The sequence below is a fragment of the Pantherophis guttatus genome, chromosome 4 (assembly GCF_059756535.1).
Source record: "Pantherophis guttatus breed Tessera chromosome 4, ASM5975653v1, whole genome shotgun sequence".
NCBI classification, from domain to species: domain Eukaryota; kingdom Metazoa; phylum Chordata; class Lepidosauria; order Squamata; family Colubridae; genus Pantherophis; species Pantherophis guttatus.
This window is the reverse complement of record NC_142066.1, coordinates 53,373,785-53,390,472: the sequence shown is the minus strand read 5'-3', so window position 1 is coordinate 53,390,472 and position 16,688 is coordinate 53,373,785. Positions and strand designations below refer to the sequence as shown.

Genomic DNA, 16,688 nt, shown 5'->3' with positions numbered 1-16,688 from the left:
ATGCCAGCTGTGAAGCATCTGAATTTTGATCATGTGACTAAGGGGGATACTGCAATGGTTGTTAAGTGTGAAAAATGATCAAAAGTCAAAGTATCCAGTGTTGTTTTAATTTCTAACGGTCATTAAACAAATGGTTTTATGACTATCTGTAATCCCTTCCTCTTCAATGACTATAAATACAAATATTAATTTCCTTTTGCAGATTATCTGAGTGCCAGAGTGAGTATTTCAAAAGGCAGGGAATGGGTAAAAAGGAAACCTATAGTAAAATAGTAAGAACCAAACACAATAATATGATTTTCCACTTACTAACAACATTATCTAGTGATTGAGTTGCCAGTCCTAATTATGATCGCTGAATAAAGATCATCAATATTACATAAACACCAAATGCGTATGATCTCTGGCTGCAATTAAATTTCCTATCTCTGCCATATGGATGTTTTCCACAAAGCAAAAAATACACACATTATTTTTGCAATAGTGTATTTTTTGAGTTATTCAGCAGCTATTCAAAAATATGATGGCACTGAACAAAGGGGGATGGGAGAACTTACAACTGATCTGCAAAGTTGCAGCGGTCAGTGTCCCTGCAGTCACATGATCAAGATTCAGGGGTTTGGCAATTGGATTGTAATTACAATAGTTCCAATGTCCTGCACTCTCTATTTATGCCCTTCCCTGCCTGCTTCTCACAAGGCAAAGTGAATGGGGAAGCCATTAGCAGGGAATGTTGCAAGCTGCTGGTGCCACTTTTTCTTTGAGAGCCTGTTATAGAATATGAGATCCTGGGGCTCACCGACTGCATAACACATGTATGCAGCACCAACTCTCCTTGCACTCCTTTGCACCAGCTTGCAATGGGCTCAGCATCTGGCCCCACCCATGCTTCAGTAGCCAGAATGGGATAACTCGCCATGGCCAACTCACCATGGAACTTGCTGTGGGGCAATTCAACAATTCAATGTAACTATTTAAAATTATTAAATTAATTTTTGTCATTTATATTTCATTTTGTTCCTCCTTTGGCATCCTTTCTGTAATGATTCTATTCCATTATTTATTCGATATTAGTGTAACTCTTATGCTGTGGTGAGCTGTCCTGCAGTGAACTGGGCATGATCAGTTGTCCCGTGGCAAGTTGGCCATGGTGAGTTGGTGGCATCGAGTTGTCACAGACCCTGCAGTACTGCCTTTGCACTTGGTTGCAGTCTGCAGTACCCACCTGCCCAAACTCATATCCCATCACAGCACTGCCCCACCCAACTACAATTGTCCCACAAAACCCATCTCTACCTGGCCACACTCCATAATATTTATCTGCACTCTGCCTTCTTTCTGGACTGCCTGAGGAAAGGCTTGTGGTGACTGGGACTGTAAATTCCTGCTGACGTCCCTGAATTTGCATGCTGGAAGCTGGTAGGAAATTGCAAGTTGCAATCATATAAAGTCCCTGCTTAATGATGTGCAATCCTTGCTTAAAGATGGCAATAGGGATTGCTGGGATTGCTGTTACTAAACAAATGCAGTCACATGATGTTGCGCTTTAGGTCCATATTATTTGGCCCCAATTAGTATTGCAACCCAAGGACTACCTCTAATGTTCCATTTTAAGGAACAAATTGTGCAAACAATATTGTAACATTTTTGGATAGTCTGAGATGACAGAACAAAAAATAAATAGATGAATAATCTTGTTTTTTTAGAATTATTCTTTATCCAATTTTCAATGTCTCATATGTGAGTCATGAGACACTGCATGAAACAAATCAACCAATCCAGCTTTCCAGACTATTGAACTTTCTGAACAAATCCAGCCAATCCAAATTCAGCTTTCTAGACTACTGAACTTTCCGTGGAGACTTGTACAGTACCTGTGTACAGCCTTTAAGAAACAGAGCTTTGAGTCCACCACAGCCTCTCACCAAATTTTGGATGCCATCTTTTGTCACTTGGTCACACCACGAGATATTGAGTTGCTCTAGTAGAGGGCACCCCTCACTGAAGGGGAAAAGGGATGAACACAGAAAGAAAATGCAGGTATATATATTTTAACTCTAAAGATAAACATCTTGCTTCAGGAACCAAGGTAGGTTAACCCTTGCTTATGTTTATTGTTCTAAACTGTTAACAGTTTTCTTCTCTGATGCAGCCTTAATAGACAATCTAATTGAAAGCTATAGCTGGAACAAACAGAAGAGCTATAGAAATAGGGCTGAGAAAAAGGGATTGGTCTGTTTTTGCATCCTTATTACGGATTTGAGATAAGAGAGCATCTTTGATTTGACTCATAGTTCTCTGTTTGCATATTTCTTGTAACATTTCCAATGTAAATCTTGTTGACAATGGCTGCTGAAAGATTTATCAAAAATCCAAAACTTATGGACTGTTCTGGGATCAGAAAACCATTTACTGGCATACAAGTAACATAAGCGTCCCGCTTATCTGAGTTTCATGAGCTACATTAACTACAAAAGAACCACATATGTATTCCTTCAAGTTATATTAGTACTTTGGACAGAGAAGAGAATAAATACATTGCAAAGGCATCTGACATATTTAAATAAGAGACAATCACTATGGGTCTACTTTTATTAACCTAGTTTAGGTGGTTAGTTTTATGAACAATCTGAACACTCACCTCAGTGCTTTCAATGACAGGTTGGTTATTGATGTGCAGGAAGCTAGATCAAGATGCCGTAACTTTGAGCAAAATTTACTAAGGCTAGTACATGTACTGGAAGAAAATAGAATACCCACAGGTTCATTTTGTTTTTATTTTAAAAAGTAGGAAAAAGCATTGGAGACATTTTTAGATGGATGACAACAGCTAATTCTAGCAATTAAGATATTGTGCCACTATTCCATCTTACCTTCTTCAATGATTTTCTTGTGATAAGAAATAAAAATAGAAATGGTTGAAAACACTGGAAATTTACAACTAAATGTAAATGACACTAAACTGAGTTGAGATATAAAGATGGCAGTAGTGTGTATGCAAATTTGTTGTTGGCGCACTGGAGGAGTTTGGCAAAAGGAATTTTTTGGAAGGTTTTTGGATGTTGAGAGTGGTTTGTGGAAGTGGAGAACTGTATCAAGAGGAAGGCAGGCATGATAGGCTTGATGAGAGACTTGAGAATTGGTAGAGAAGGAGAAATGAGGAGAGATTGGAAAAGAAAGAAAGAATGAATGAATGAATGGATGGATGAATGAGGTTACCGGTAAAGAGATTAAGATGAGTCCCACCACTAATCTATTCTAATCCCATTCCAACATTCTTTTTTTAATCATGAAATAAGAAATATAGCAATTACATGAAAATACCATATTTAAGCAAACTAACAAACAAACAAAAAAAGGACCGGGGGAAGGGGACAGGGAAGACCCATTGGGGAGAGGAATCATAGTGCAATCTTATATATGTCTCCTCAGAAGACCAGACTAATTTCCAATGAAGTTTACTCTCAGTTAAGTGCTATAAGATTGACATTTTAAAGAGCTAATGCAATATTTCAGAACTCCAAAACAAAGATCACTTACGCATCTGTAATCTTGGTGCAGCCATTTAGATTCAACACTTCAATATTTCTGCAGTTTTGTGCAAAAGTCCTTCATGTAAAGAAATATACATTTTTTCAGACTTTTAATGAAAGATTTTATCACAGTGATTTGACTTTTTAAAAATCTCGTATTCACTGAAAAGTAAAGCTAGCAACATAAACTTTAAGTAGTATCTTGACAATATTTAGGAAGAAAACCCAGTTTTTAAGAAGCAAAAAAACCCCTCATGAAACACAATTCTATTAAAAATTTCTATCAATGTTGAGCCCCTATTTTTATATGTCACAAATATAGGAATTCAGAGGTTATGTATCATATAACCTCTGAATAATATGTTTGCCAACCTCTAATGCAGAGGTGGGGAATGATGGCCCCTTTATGACTTGTGAACTTCAACTCCCAGAATACCTGGGCCAGCACAGGCCATCATTTCCCACCCCTGCTCTACTGCAATAAGCATCACTGGACTGATAGGTATTTATTTTAGTTACTTAAGCATTAGAATAGATATTGTATATCTCACCAGGAGTGACTTGAGGACGCATCAGACAGAAACAGTACAGGTAGTCTTCAATTTACAACAGTTCCTTAGTGACTGTTCAAAGTTACAACGGCACTGAAAAAAGTGACTTATGACCATTTTTGACTTATGACCATTACAGCATCCTCATGATCAGATGATTTACATTTGGATGCTTGACAACTGACTCACATTTATGACAGCTACAATGTCCCGGAGTCATGTGATCCCCTTTTGTGACCTTCTGACAAGCAAAATCAATGGGGAAATCAGATTCACCTAACAACCTTGTTACTAATTTAGCAATTTAACAAATGTTAAGTTTAACAAATGTGGCAAGAAAAGTCGTAAAATGGGGCAAAACTCACATAACAAATTTCTCACTTAGTAACATAAATGTTGGGCTCAATTGTGGTTGTAAGTTAAGGACTACCTGTAATGCTATACCTGACAGCCTATGACTTAATCTGAATTTAACGTTTCTCAATCTAAGATGAGAATTCTATGCTCATTCAATCATAAGCATATCTATAGGCAGGCCATGAAAACAAGTATTTCAGTATGCTCAAAATTCATTTTTCTAGATAAAAGCTGAAGCCAGTCTGTATTTTTGTGCCGAATGTAGTTCATTCTCCCATAATTTTGGTTTTAGATTTATATCTAATTGTTCTCAATATTTCTTTAGATTTGTTTCTAACTGTTTTGTTGTGCATTACTCAGACTTCTACAAGTTTCATTACATTACTGCATAGTACTGCGTGGAAGTAAATCTTCTGCTTAAGAGTTGTGCGGAGATAGGAAACATCTAGAGCAGGCTTATAAACAGCTTTGTGTAGCCTACCAATATTTTTTTAAAAGGGGTGCCCCCAAAAAACATGTTACCAACTACCTCCAAGGTTTACTGGTATTGCTGCTGCTGCTAGTACCAGCCTTTCCACTAATCCACTAATCATGGAACAGTTGATTGGCATTCTTAGTATTTCTTTGGGACCCATGAGGAGTTTTAATTTATCAATCCAAGCCTTTCCCCTCAGTAAATTGGGCAGGACTGATCTGGAAATAGGAGCGAGAAAGAATGCTTCCCTTCTATAAACAACATCAAAGTTACACTTTAGTTTGATGTTACAGATAATTATGGTAATGCAGAAATCAAATATTTCAGGATTCTGCCGCCTCAATTTTTGTACCTCAAATTAGCTACCTGCCCTATCATCTCATGCCTAGTTCTCAGATAGGTGTTAAATAATTTGTGTTAACCTCTCTACCTCAATGCGTTGTCTCCCACACCTAGGCATCCACGTAGACTCAGCTTTCGAAGGAATCCTCCACATCTTTTAGAAATATTCTCTACTACACGCCCCTGTAAGAAGAAGACGAAGAAGAGAATCTTCTAAATTAATTCCCTTGCTTAATTTTACATGCAGCAAACAACTTTTTTTTTTTCTTTAAACCATCTTTTCCTATCTGATATATTTTTATCACATCTTGTTATCCTCCTTCACCTCTGGGCATTTATTCTATACTTAAATTATATTTGGAATGATATGTTTTGTGGAATACCTGCATTTATTTGGTTCATAAATAGGAGTCTTTAGAATCAATTCACAGAAGCTGAAGCTTATATTGTAGTGCTACATTTTTGGCACTAAGATACTTTTCTGTGGCAAACTGATCAGCTGAATATTTTCAAGAGTAAATACAAAGTATAATTTAGTATGCTGTCTCCAACTCATATGTTGTTTATTATGCTATATTCTTTCTCAGTTTGTGTCTGCAAAAGACCATGCAGCTAACTTAGCCACATAATTATACATTCCACAGTCATATGATTATATAGAGGTGTAGAGGGGTGTGTGTGTGTGTGTGTGTGTGTGTGTGTGTGTGTGTGTGTGTGTGTGTGTAGGGCTAGTTCTCTTAGAGAAAGCTGTCTTTGGCTATGTTGTTACAGTTTGTGATGGAAACAACAGAGGGATTTTGTTCAGTAGCATACACTTGCGTGCTAAATAGGCAGAAATTAGTTAATTTGGCTACACTGATAAAAACGGTGAGACATATTTATAAAGGGCAAAGAATCACAACTACTTTTCAAGTCCATGCAACCTCTGTATTTTTTTTTCCCTATTGAGGTTTTTCCTTACAGCACTGGCTATCACATAAAGAACAGCATAAAGAGAAATGCCTGACGACCGTTTCAAACAAACAAACAAACAAACAAACAAACAAACAAACACTCAAGTGGCCTCCTTACTACTTTTCATTACTTTTCTAAAAATCTAAACCCAACATCTTTTAATATGGTGACTTTTAATAATTCTCTAAACCTCTATAGTTGATGCGTAACCTCATGTTGTTCAATGCTAGTAATACCTAAAAGATATACTCATATAATTATAAGGCACAATGTTGAAATCAAGAGGATTATTACATCCCTCAGATAATTGATTCTTTTTTTTAATATTTTCAGGTTAGGGACATAAATCTTTGTGCACAGATGATACTGAATAAATTCATACAGAGATAAGCATTCACAGTATAAATCAATGTCATTTTCTATTAAAAACATACTATAGCTTTAAACGCTCTTTGGAATGAGGAGTAAAAATTTATAATTTGTCTTTGAAGATCTGAAAGATGACATGGTTTGTTACTAATCTGAGATAGTACAGTAGTTAGTTTATCTAGAGACAGTCTTTTGCATGTCACTTAATTATACCTCAATATCCCTTTGGAAATCAAACAGGTCAATGCGTTGCCAATTGCTACCATCCAAAGCTAGGACATTCCATGCCTGAAATGAAATTGGCAGAAAGTTGAAAAAAGATTGTCAGATATATACCTCTAAATATAGAAAAACTGAAGGCAGATATAGCCACTCTATTCATTTGAGCCAGTCCAAAGCTTCTGACCTCTAGTAATACTATCACCAAGTTACTTCTTCATGAGAACCAATACATTCAAGCACAAACAGTCTAAACATGTATCAGTTTAAACAATGCAGATTTGAGTTAAATATTTCTGCAGCTACCCATTTTAAATCTTACATTCAGAAATTACAGAGAACGCATATATGCATGAACAACTCACAAGTGACTCCTGCACGCTTCCATTTCCCAAATAATAATGCCTCATTATGTTTTAGGAGTGAAGGCTCTGTGTAATGAATATAATAATACAATATACAACAGTTGCCTGGACTACCTTAATTCAGATGTTAATATCATTTAAAGCCCAGATGTTTAAAGCAGCAGAAAGGCTTCCTTATGAAATATATGGAGCTGCAAAGAATCTTTAATTTAATCAGTGAGCAGATTATATATCTGCTTCCCCCCTTTTTAAAAAGATGTCTATGTTGTTTGATCACACTGTTCCTATATTTGATACTTTGGGAAATCCTTTAAATGCCTTTATTGTGTTTGCAATAATGTTTCTAATCAACTTATTTTTCACAATTATGTCTCCCAGTGCAGATTGATTCCAACAAGGTTGTGCAAATCCTTCAGAAGAGTTGGAATGTATTAAAGCAGTTGGGCCTTTTCTCAAGCTTGTGCAGCTGTTTTTGAAGCTGCTCCAACTGGCCTCTGCATGCATGCACCAGGTACTGCAGACTACAAATTCTAAAGGATATGCAGAGCCCTAGACTGTAATATTCCAACCTTTTGACTAATTTGACTTCTTTTTTGGGTTTTTTTTTAAAAAAATGGGGCAATCAGAGCAATAAGCCTCTAAAAGTTCAGATAATGTCTCAACATAGTACTGTATCCACATTCAGCATTTTGTAATCTCATTGGGAATTATGGGAAATGAAGTCTGGATAGCTCAACAGACTAAAAGCCTGTTATTAACATTCAGCTGTCTGCAATTATTGCAAGTTCGAATCTCCCCAGGCTCAAGGTTGACTCAGCCTTCCATCCTTTCTAAGGTAGATAAATTGAGGACCCAGTTTGTGGGGGCAATAAGCTGACTTTGTATAAATATATAAAAGTATGAAGGCTATTGCTTAACGCATTGTAAGCCGCCCTGAGTCTCCGGAGAAGGGCGGCATATAAATCTAATTAAAAAAAAAAAAGTCTAATACATCTGGAGGGTAGCAAATTTGGAAAACTTGTAATAGACATGTAATAAGAATGTGCTATGGAATAAACCAGGATTATTAAATCACATTATCCAATTCACAATGTGAATTATAATAACTGTGCTATTCTGATCATGGTCTAATCTGTTCACCATTAAAAAAGATTTCCTCTATATGAAACAAATGAACCATACCGGAATATAGGAAAATGTTCTCAGTAATGATCTTCAGTTTTAAAATTCTATTCCTGATATGTTTAGCAAAATATGAGTCTGAGCATCTTATGACATTTTCTCCCAGACAAGCATTTAATTATTGAGCAAAGTATAGCTCACAGAGATTTCACTGTATTCTCTATGAATAGTTGACTTACAATCGTTTGTTTAATGATCAAAATTATGATGTGCTAAAAAAAGTTAGTCCTCATACTTTTGATTTAGCATCCACACCATCACATGATCAGAATCTGGGTGCTTGGCAACTGGCCTGTATTTACAATGATTGCAGCATCCTGGGGTTACTTGGTCAAGCAAAGCCAATGGAGAAGCTGGATTCGCTTAATAGTCATGGTAATTCACTTAAGAACCATCAGAAAACATGTTATAAAACTGGGCTTGACTCACTTAATGACTACATGACTTAGCAATGAAAATTCTGGCCCCAATTTTGGTTTTAAGTTGAGGACCGCCTATATAAGATTCATTTTGTTAGCCCTCTCCCACCCATGCCCTCAAAAACTGTTGCTATCAAAGACCTGCGAATATGAAGATAATGCATTAGCTGCAGTCCCACCATTTTCTAGCAACATAAGACTTTGGATGTTAGAGTAACAAAATGAATGGACATTTTTGATACAAAAACTGTGGAGAGGGTCGGAGAAAATGGGCTCACATTGAATATTACTTAAGGCTGACACATTCCTGGGTTTCATATGCTGATCTATAATCATATTAAAGATTTGATTTGATCTGATTTCTGGGTTTCAAGAAATAACCTGGAGATACCCAATAGAGAAAGCCTTACCAGTACTAGTATTCAAATATTCTTACCCTGGAGACCTGCGCACAGCGGCATAGAGTGACCACATCCAGAAAGGAGAATATTCTGTTAAAACACACACACAAACAAATAACTAAATGTATATGTATAAATGTACTGCAAAATGACTTAAGCAAGATCTACCAAGAGTTTTGTTTTGAAACCTGGTTTCAATGTCCAGGCTTCAGTTCTGAGGAACTAAAAGTAGAATGTGACATTTAATCAGTAAAAAAAATTAGTCAAGTGAGTGGTCACTTATGTAAAGTTACAATTGAGCAGGATTATTGTTTATTACAACAATAATTTATAGTTTATTCTGTATATTATCTCAAGGCATATTATTAATTTATTTATAATTGAATAATTGAGGTATAGTGGAGAAAAAAATTACAATTATATATTTCATTGCTTAAAGCAGGGGTGAAATGTTCCCGGTTCGGACCGGATCACCTGATTCGGTAGCGATGGCGGCAGGTGGTTCGGAGAACTGGTAGCAAAAATCCCTGCCCCCCCCATGCACAGCTGAGCCACGCAATCATCAGAGGCTGTTTTTTTACTTTTAAAAGCATTTTTTCTACAACTTCTTCAGCAGAAAAAATGCTGTTAAAAGAAAAAAAAAACCCTCTGATGATCGCACAGCTCAGCTGGGATCGTCAGAAGCTTTTAAAAACCTCTTCGGCTGAAGAGGTTGTAGAAAAAATGCTTTTAAAAGTTAAAAAAAAAAGTTGGCCATGCCCACCCATTACACACACACACACACACCCCACCAAGCCATGCCCACAGAACCGGTAGTAACAAATTTTAGATTTCACCCCTGACTTAAGGTAATGCAACTGGATCATGTGCCTAACTTTTGGTTAGCTGGAGAATTACATCTTCTGCTTCTGCATTCTTTGCATTCTTTGCAATTTAAATCCACAAACCAAAATTAGTAATTATTAAAATTAGTGAAATTAGTTAAATGAAGTGGTGGAGACAAAGATTAAAACTACTGAAAGAAGCAATCTAAATTACAATGTCTGCATTATAAATGTGACATCTATCAGTTCAAAAAGTTGTATTATTTGGAATCTCAAAACAAAAACTACCATATTACTAAAAACAAAATCGAATTAACCAAAGATTAAATCACAAAATACATAACAAAACATTGTTTTAAAATATGATGGCAAGTAAAATATGATGGCAAGTAAAAATTGCCTCTTGATATCGTTTCATTATGGTGCAATTATGATGCAATTAAAATATAGCTTTTCAAAAAGATCTTGATTTTGAAGAATATTTGACAATTAGTAAGGTATTCTTTAGGACACTGAAGTCCATACGCAGCCATTGAGAATCTTAATTCAACATAGTTCTAACATCTGAGATTTTTAATTGACATTTCCTATTGAATGGAAGATAGAATGTATTAGACCAAGTATATAGATATAGATCTATATAAGATTTATATAAGATCTATATAAGAATTCTCTGTGCATGCGCAAGATGGCGGACCTCCAAGGGGCTCGCTGGTGAGGCCGATGAGGGAACGGAGGACTTTGGGAACGTTGGAGGCCAATTTAGCGATCTTGGGCCCCACATTCGGCATGCCGAAGGTCTGGCGGTTCGGATGAGCCATCCCTGGTTGGGATCGGCTTGTGGAGGGCAGAGCCGTGATGAGGAGTTGCGATCGGAGCGCTTTGAGGAGGGCGGCTGCGACCTCCAGGATGACTCTGCAGCCGCAACGCCCTGGAGATCTATTCTGCGGCCCGACCAAAGGAGGTGAAGGAGCTAAGGGGGTCGAGAAAGCCAGATGGAGAGCCGAGGGAGCCAAGGGAAACGTCTTCAGTGACCCAAGCCCCCTATGATGCTATGGCGGCCGGAAAAGTGATCGGCTGCTGGAGGTGGGTGCGGGAAGCTGATGGCGTTGAAATCGGCGCCCGGAGGTTCTTAGGCCGCATCAAATGGTCATTTAGCCCAGACTTGAGGATCGGGGGTGTATGGCCCAGCTGTTAGCTGAGGCTTGAAAATCCCCCTAAATGGCCCTGAACCTGGGAAGAGCATGGCAGAGTCTGCCTGAAAATGATTTCGGGGGGGAATTGGTCCGGAAAATCGAAAGGTGGTTGAAGTAATAGAGGGGGATTGATGAATAGCCATCTGGTCTCCTCCTTGGATTCACTCTCCATCTTATGAAATGGCCTTCCCCTGTTGCTGCCTGGACTCTCTATTTGTGGTCGGGTCATTTTTGTCATTACCTCTGACTCTGGGACTTTACTATCACCCTCCTTGGACTAATTGCCGTTTGATCCTTATCTCCTCTTTGCTACTGGTCGTTCTATCCCTGCCTCCCGATTTCCGCCTTGGCTCGGGGGAAGGGAGATTGCAGGTTTGGAGGGAGAAGCTGAGAGTCCTGGACAATGGCTGCTGCTCCATCTTCAGGAAAGGAGTTGAACTCTGTTGGCTTTATGTCATCCAGCTGCTGTGGCCATCTGCCTGCACTGCAGCTATTTGATCTGGACGCCCCATCGCTGTGAGAGAGGGAGGGGCCCCAGCTTTGCTCATATCCAACCGTATTGCTATCTCCCACCCCTAGGACCATCGCTGACACCCAGTTACTCTGTCCTACCTCGTCACACTTATATGACTTACAAATCGGCGGATCTACTTGCGCTGCAAGATGCTCCCCTCTCGCGGCGGTGGCCTTCCACTCTATCGAAGGCCTACCTCAAGGACGGGCCTACCTCAAGGAGTCCCGAGAGGTGGCATGTTCTAAAGCGGGGATTGAGGGGTTTTTTAATTAGGGTTTTTAATGATTTTTTAAGGGGAACCGGGAGGGCGACCAAGGGGGATGGGGGGGGTAATCCACCAAGGTCAAAACCAAGCCCAGCACAAGGTAATGGTTTGGAGAGTGCAGGACGAGGAGCTGGGGAGGTGGTGGAGGGCCATCCTAATGAGTGTTGTACTATCAGCACGGTGGATGGGAGGGGCAGATATGGCAGGAGCAGGGGGCCATATCATGAGCTGGGGGTGCGCACTCGCTGTTTGAGAGCAACTGCGCACCCCGGTCCCCAATGCTCCTCTCGGGTACTAGGTTGCACAGATACTCAGGACCTGGGCCTTCGGCTGATGCTGTGCAACGCCAGGTCCATGGTAAATAATAATCTATGATCTCATACAGGAGTGGGGAGCGGACCTGGCGGGTATTACGGAGATCTGGTTGGGCCTGGAGAGAGGGGTCCATCTGGTTGAGATGTGCCCACCAGACTTCAGAGCATTCCATCAGCCGAGGGCCCAGGGTAGGGGCGGGGGGGGGGTGGCGGTTATTATTAAAGAAGGTCTTGGTCTGAGGGAGACCACTGTGTCACAGATTGTCGGATGTGAGTCCCTCTTTGTGAGGTGGGGTCAGGGGGTTCAGATGGGCTTGTTGCTAACATACCTGGCTCCCTGCCGTGTGGCAACGGCCCTACCCGAGCTACTCGACATGATAGCCACGGTGGCAGTTGATACACCTGGGCTTATGATCATGGGTGATTTCAACTTGCCCGTTGGTGAAACGTCCGAGATGGCCCAGGAGTTCATGGCTTCCATGACGGCCATGGACCTGACCCAGTTAGTTCATGGCCCCACTCACGGGGGGACACATTCTGGACTTGATTTTTGTCTCTGGCCAGTGGTTGGATGGTCTTCTTATAGGGGATATAGAGATGGAACCCTTATCATGGACAGATCACTCGTCCTTCGCCTGGACCTTCGAACCGCTACACCCCGCCGCAGGGAGGCGGAACCAATAAGGTGGGTCCGCCCCAGGCGCCTGATGGATCCGGATAGGTTCCAGACGGAGCTTGGGCCATTTCCTGAGCACCTGGCACATGACTCGGTCAATGACCTGTTAGCTGCCTGGGATCGGGTGGCTGGGGTGGCTTTAGATCGAGTCGTGCCTTTGCGGCCTCTGACCTGGTGCTGATCCCGTGGGGCTCCATGGTTTACCGAGGAGCTAAGGGAGATGAAGCACCAGAAAAGACACCTAGAGAGTGGTTGGAGGGCCAGTCTCGTTGAATCTGACCGAATACTGGTAAGGTCGCATATTAAGACCTATCTAGTGGCGATAAAGGTGGCAAACTTTAATTATTTTTCCGCCCTTATTGCATCATCAGATAATCATCCAGCCGCCCTGTTCAGGGTGACCCGCTCCTTGTTACATCCGGGAGTGCGGGAGGACCCCCTGGAAGGCAGGACCGAGGAATTTGGACAATATCTGTATGACAAAATCGCACAGATCCGGGGGGATTTGGACTCTGACTGTGTAGATTCAGGCAAGGTGGCGAGGAATAGTTTTGAGACTGTTATCTGGGAAGAGTTTGACTCTGTGACCCCTGATGACGTGGACAGGACTTTGGGGAGACTTAGTGTGGCCACATGTTTGCTGGACCCGTGTCCCTCCTGGTTAGTACTGGCTTCCCGGGAAGTTACACGAGACTGGCTCCAGAGAATTATCAACGCTTCATTGAGTGAGGGTTACCTCCCCACGGCCTTGAAAGAGGCGGTGGTGAGGCCTCTCCTCAAGAAGCCTTCCCTAGACCCGGCAGTATTAGCCAACTACCGTCCCGTCTCCAACCTTCGCTTTGTGGTGAAGGTTGTTGAGAGTGTGGTCGCACGACAGTTTCCACAATACCTGGAGGAAACGTCTTATCTACATCCATTCCAGTCGGGCTTCAGGCCCGGGTACAGCATGGAAACGGCATTGGTCGCATTGGTAAATGATCTCTGGAGGGCTCAGGACAGGGGTTGCTCTTCTGTTCTGGTCCTGTTAGACCTCTCAGCGGATTTTGATACCATCGACCATTATATCATGCTGCGCCGGTTGGAAGAGTTGGGGATGGGGGCACCGTGTTATGGTGGTTCTCCTCCTTTCTCTTGGACCGGTCGCAGTTTGTGTTGGCAGGGGGGCAGAGGTCGACCTCGAGACGCCTCATATGCGGGGTGCCTCAGGGGTCGGTTCTCTCGCCCCTGAGGTGAGATCATCCGTGGCTTCGGGGTGAAGTACCACCAGTACGCTGACGACACCCAGCTATATATCTCCACCCTGGACCACCCCAATGATGCCCTTGAAGTGATGTCCGGGTGCCTGGAGGCCGTGCGGATCTGGATGGGGAGGAACAGGCTCAGGCTCAACCCATCCAAGACTGAGTGGCTGTGGTTTCCGGCATGACTCAATCACTGACTATTGGGGGCGAGTCCTTGGCCTCCACGGAGAGGGCTCGCAACTCGGGCGTCCTCCTGGATACACAAGCTGTCCTTGGAGGAACATCTGACGGCTGTAGCCAGGGAGACCTTTTATCAGGTTCACCTGATCCACCAGCTGCGGCCCTTCCTAGATCGGGATTCCTTGTGCACAGTCACTCATGCCCCCGTCACCTCTCACCTGGACTACAACAATGCTCTCTACATGGGGCTCCCCTTGAAGAGCACCTGGAGACTCCAGCTGGTCCAGAATGCGGCCGCGCGGGTAGTTATGGGAGCTGCATGGCGCTCCCACATAACACCTCTCCTGTGTGAGCTGCACTGGCTCCCAGTGGTTTTCCGGGTGCGCTTCAAGGTGTTGGTTATCACCTTTAAAGCGCTCCATGGCATAGGACCTGGATATCTTTGAAACCGCCTACTGCCACCAATGGCCTCCCACCGACCTGTGTGCTCCCACAGAGAGGGCCTCCTCAGGGTGCCATCGGCCAAACAATGTAGACTGGTGGCCCCCAGGGGGAGGGCCTTCTCTGTGGGGGCACCTGCTCTCTGGAATCAACTGCCCCCAGAGATACGAAGAATTCAAGACCTCGGTGCCTTCCGCCGTGCTCTGAAGACCTTTCTTTTTCAGCAAGCCGGGCTGGCTTAACACTTTTTTAAAAATGTTTTTAATAGTTTTGTTATTGTTCTTTTAATTTTGGGGCCAAACATATATATATCTTTTTAAATTGGTTTTAATGTTTGTATTTATGTTTTTACTTTGGCTGTACACTGCCCTGAGTTCTTCGGGAGAAGGGCGGTATATAAATTTGAAAAATAAATAAATAAATAAATAAATAAATAAATAAATAAATAAATAAATAAATAAATAAATAAATAAATCTGGATATAGATCTGGGTTTTATACTGGTAGTTAAGAAGGGTTAGGTTAATTTAGGTTTTTGCTGAAGCTCTGGTATGAGCATTGTCTGGAAGTAAAAGTAAAACCTAGAGTCATATTTTATTTGATGAATTTTAAAAATTAAAGATCACACTCTCCCTTTTGCTCCTCTATAATTGTTTAAATTGAGAGCACAGTATTAAAATAGTTACACTGTTAAATTCAGACAGAGTAACACAGGTCTAATTTAAACCATTTCTCCCTCACAATAGAAGGGTTCTAGGACAACTCGCCATGGCCAACTGGCTGCAGGACAAGAGTTACACTAATAGCAAAAACAATAGCACTTAGACTTATATAATGCTTCATAGTGTTGAAGAAATGGTGGAATAGAATAATTAAAGAAAGGATTTCAAAGGAGGAACAAAATGAAATGTGAATGACAAATATTAAAATAATGTTTTAATTTAAATAATTAAATTGAATTATTGAATTGTTCCGCAGCAATTTATCCCAAGGTAAGTTGGCAATGGCAAGTTGGCCATGGTGAGTTGATCACGGGCTGTGGCAAGTTGGTTGCGGTGAGTGGTCTCATTCTACAACAGACGCTTCCTCTCCATTATTAAGCCATAGGTTCACACTTCACACAAAACCACAGCTTAACTTGATTTATTGAAGTTTAGTTTGCTTAACATAACAAAATGATGGCATATAAAACACAACATTTTATGAATCCACAGTAAACCACAGTGAAACAAGCCACATTAAGGGTTAAAACAATGTGAATTCAACCATCAAATAATTCTGGACAAAATGTTCAGATGTGGAACCCAAATCATATTCTTTGCAAAAGATTGACAGCTATTGTCATGGACCCAAAGAATATCTTGCTTTCCTTATGGGCAGACTGATCACTATAACTAAGAAATGTTAGCAACCTTATCTTAAAACAAATCTGAACAACAAAGTTGCTTAATAGTGAAATGGGCTACATATAAGTTTAATTAATAAATAAACTATTTGGACATCTTCATAGTCTCCAGGTATTTAGCCAATATATCTATGTCACCATATCTTTGTATCAGACCCACTGGTGGAATATATATTGCCGGAAATTTGAGAGCAAATAGAAAACCCAAAGAAGAAAGAGGTATCACATGCAATTTAATGAATTTGGATAATAACTTTCTGAACAAAACTTTATTCCGTCAGGAAGAATTGCCCACTCAATACCAACAAGAGATATTATAAATATCTACTGTGATATCAGTACAGAAGGAGAATATTTTTGAAGATGAGTAAGGGGGAAATCTTAATGTATAAGGGAAAAAAGTTTTTAAATCTTATAGCATATTTCTTTCAAAATATAATGCTTCCTTCAGAAATAATCTGTAGTT

At 40.7% G+C, this 16,688-nt stretch overlaps 1 protein-coding gene across 6 annotated transcripts in view; it reads right to left on the bottom strand.

Annotated features, from left to right (window-relative positions):
• FBXL20 (F-box and leucine rich repeat protein 20) overlaps window positions 1-16,688 on the bottom strand; it is a 70,487-nt gene that overhangs the window by 24,308 nt on the left and 29,491 nt on the right. For 3 of the 6 annotated variants that reach the window (XM_034415864.3, XM_034415865.3, XM_034415863.3), the window contains 6 exons: window positions 9,203-9,257; window positions 6,795-6,869; window positions 5,347-5,441; window positions 3,541-3,609; window positions 2,642-2,737; window positions 1,875-2,001 (listed from right to left, as the gene is read on the bottom strand). In XM_034415864.3, the coding sequence (XP_034271755.1) occupies window positions 1,875-2,001; window positions 2,642-2,737; window positions 3,541-3,609; window positions 5,347-5,441; window positions 6,795-6,869; window positions 9,203-9,257 (517 nt within the window). The remainder of the gene's footprint in view (window positions 1-1,874; window positions 2,002-2,641; window positions 2,738-3,540; window positions 3,610-5,346; window positions 5,442-6,794; window positions 6,870-9,202; window positions 9,258-16,688) is intronic. The other 3 variants (XM_087892203.1, XM_087892201.1, XM_087892202.1) reach the window with 1 other exon arrangement.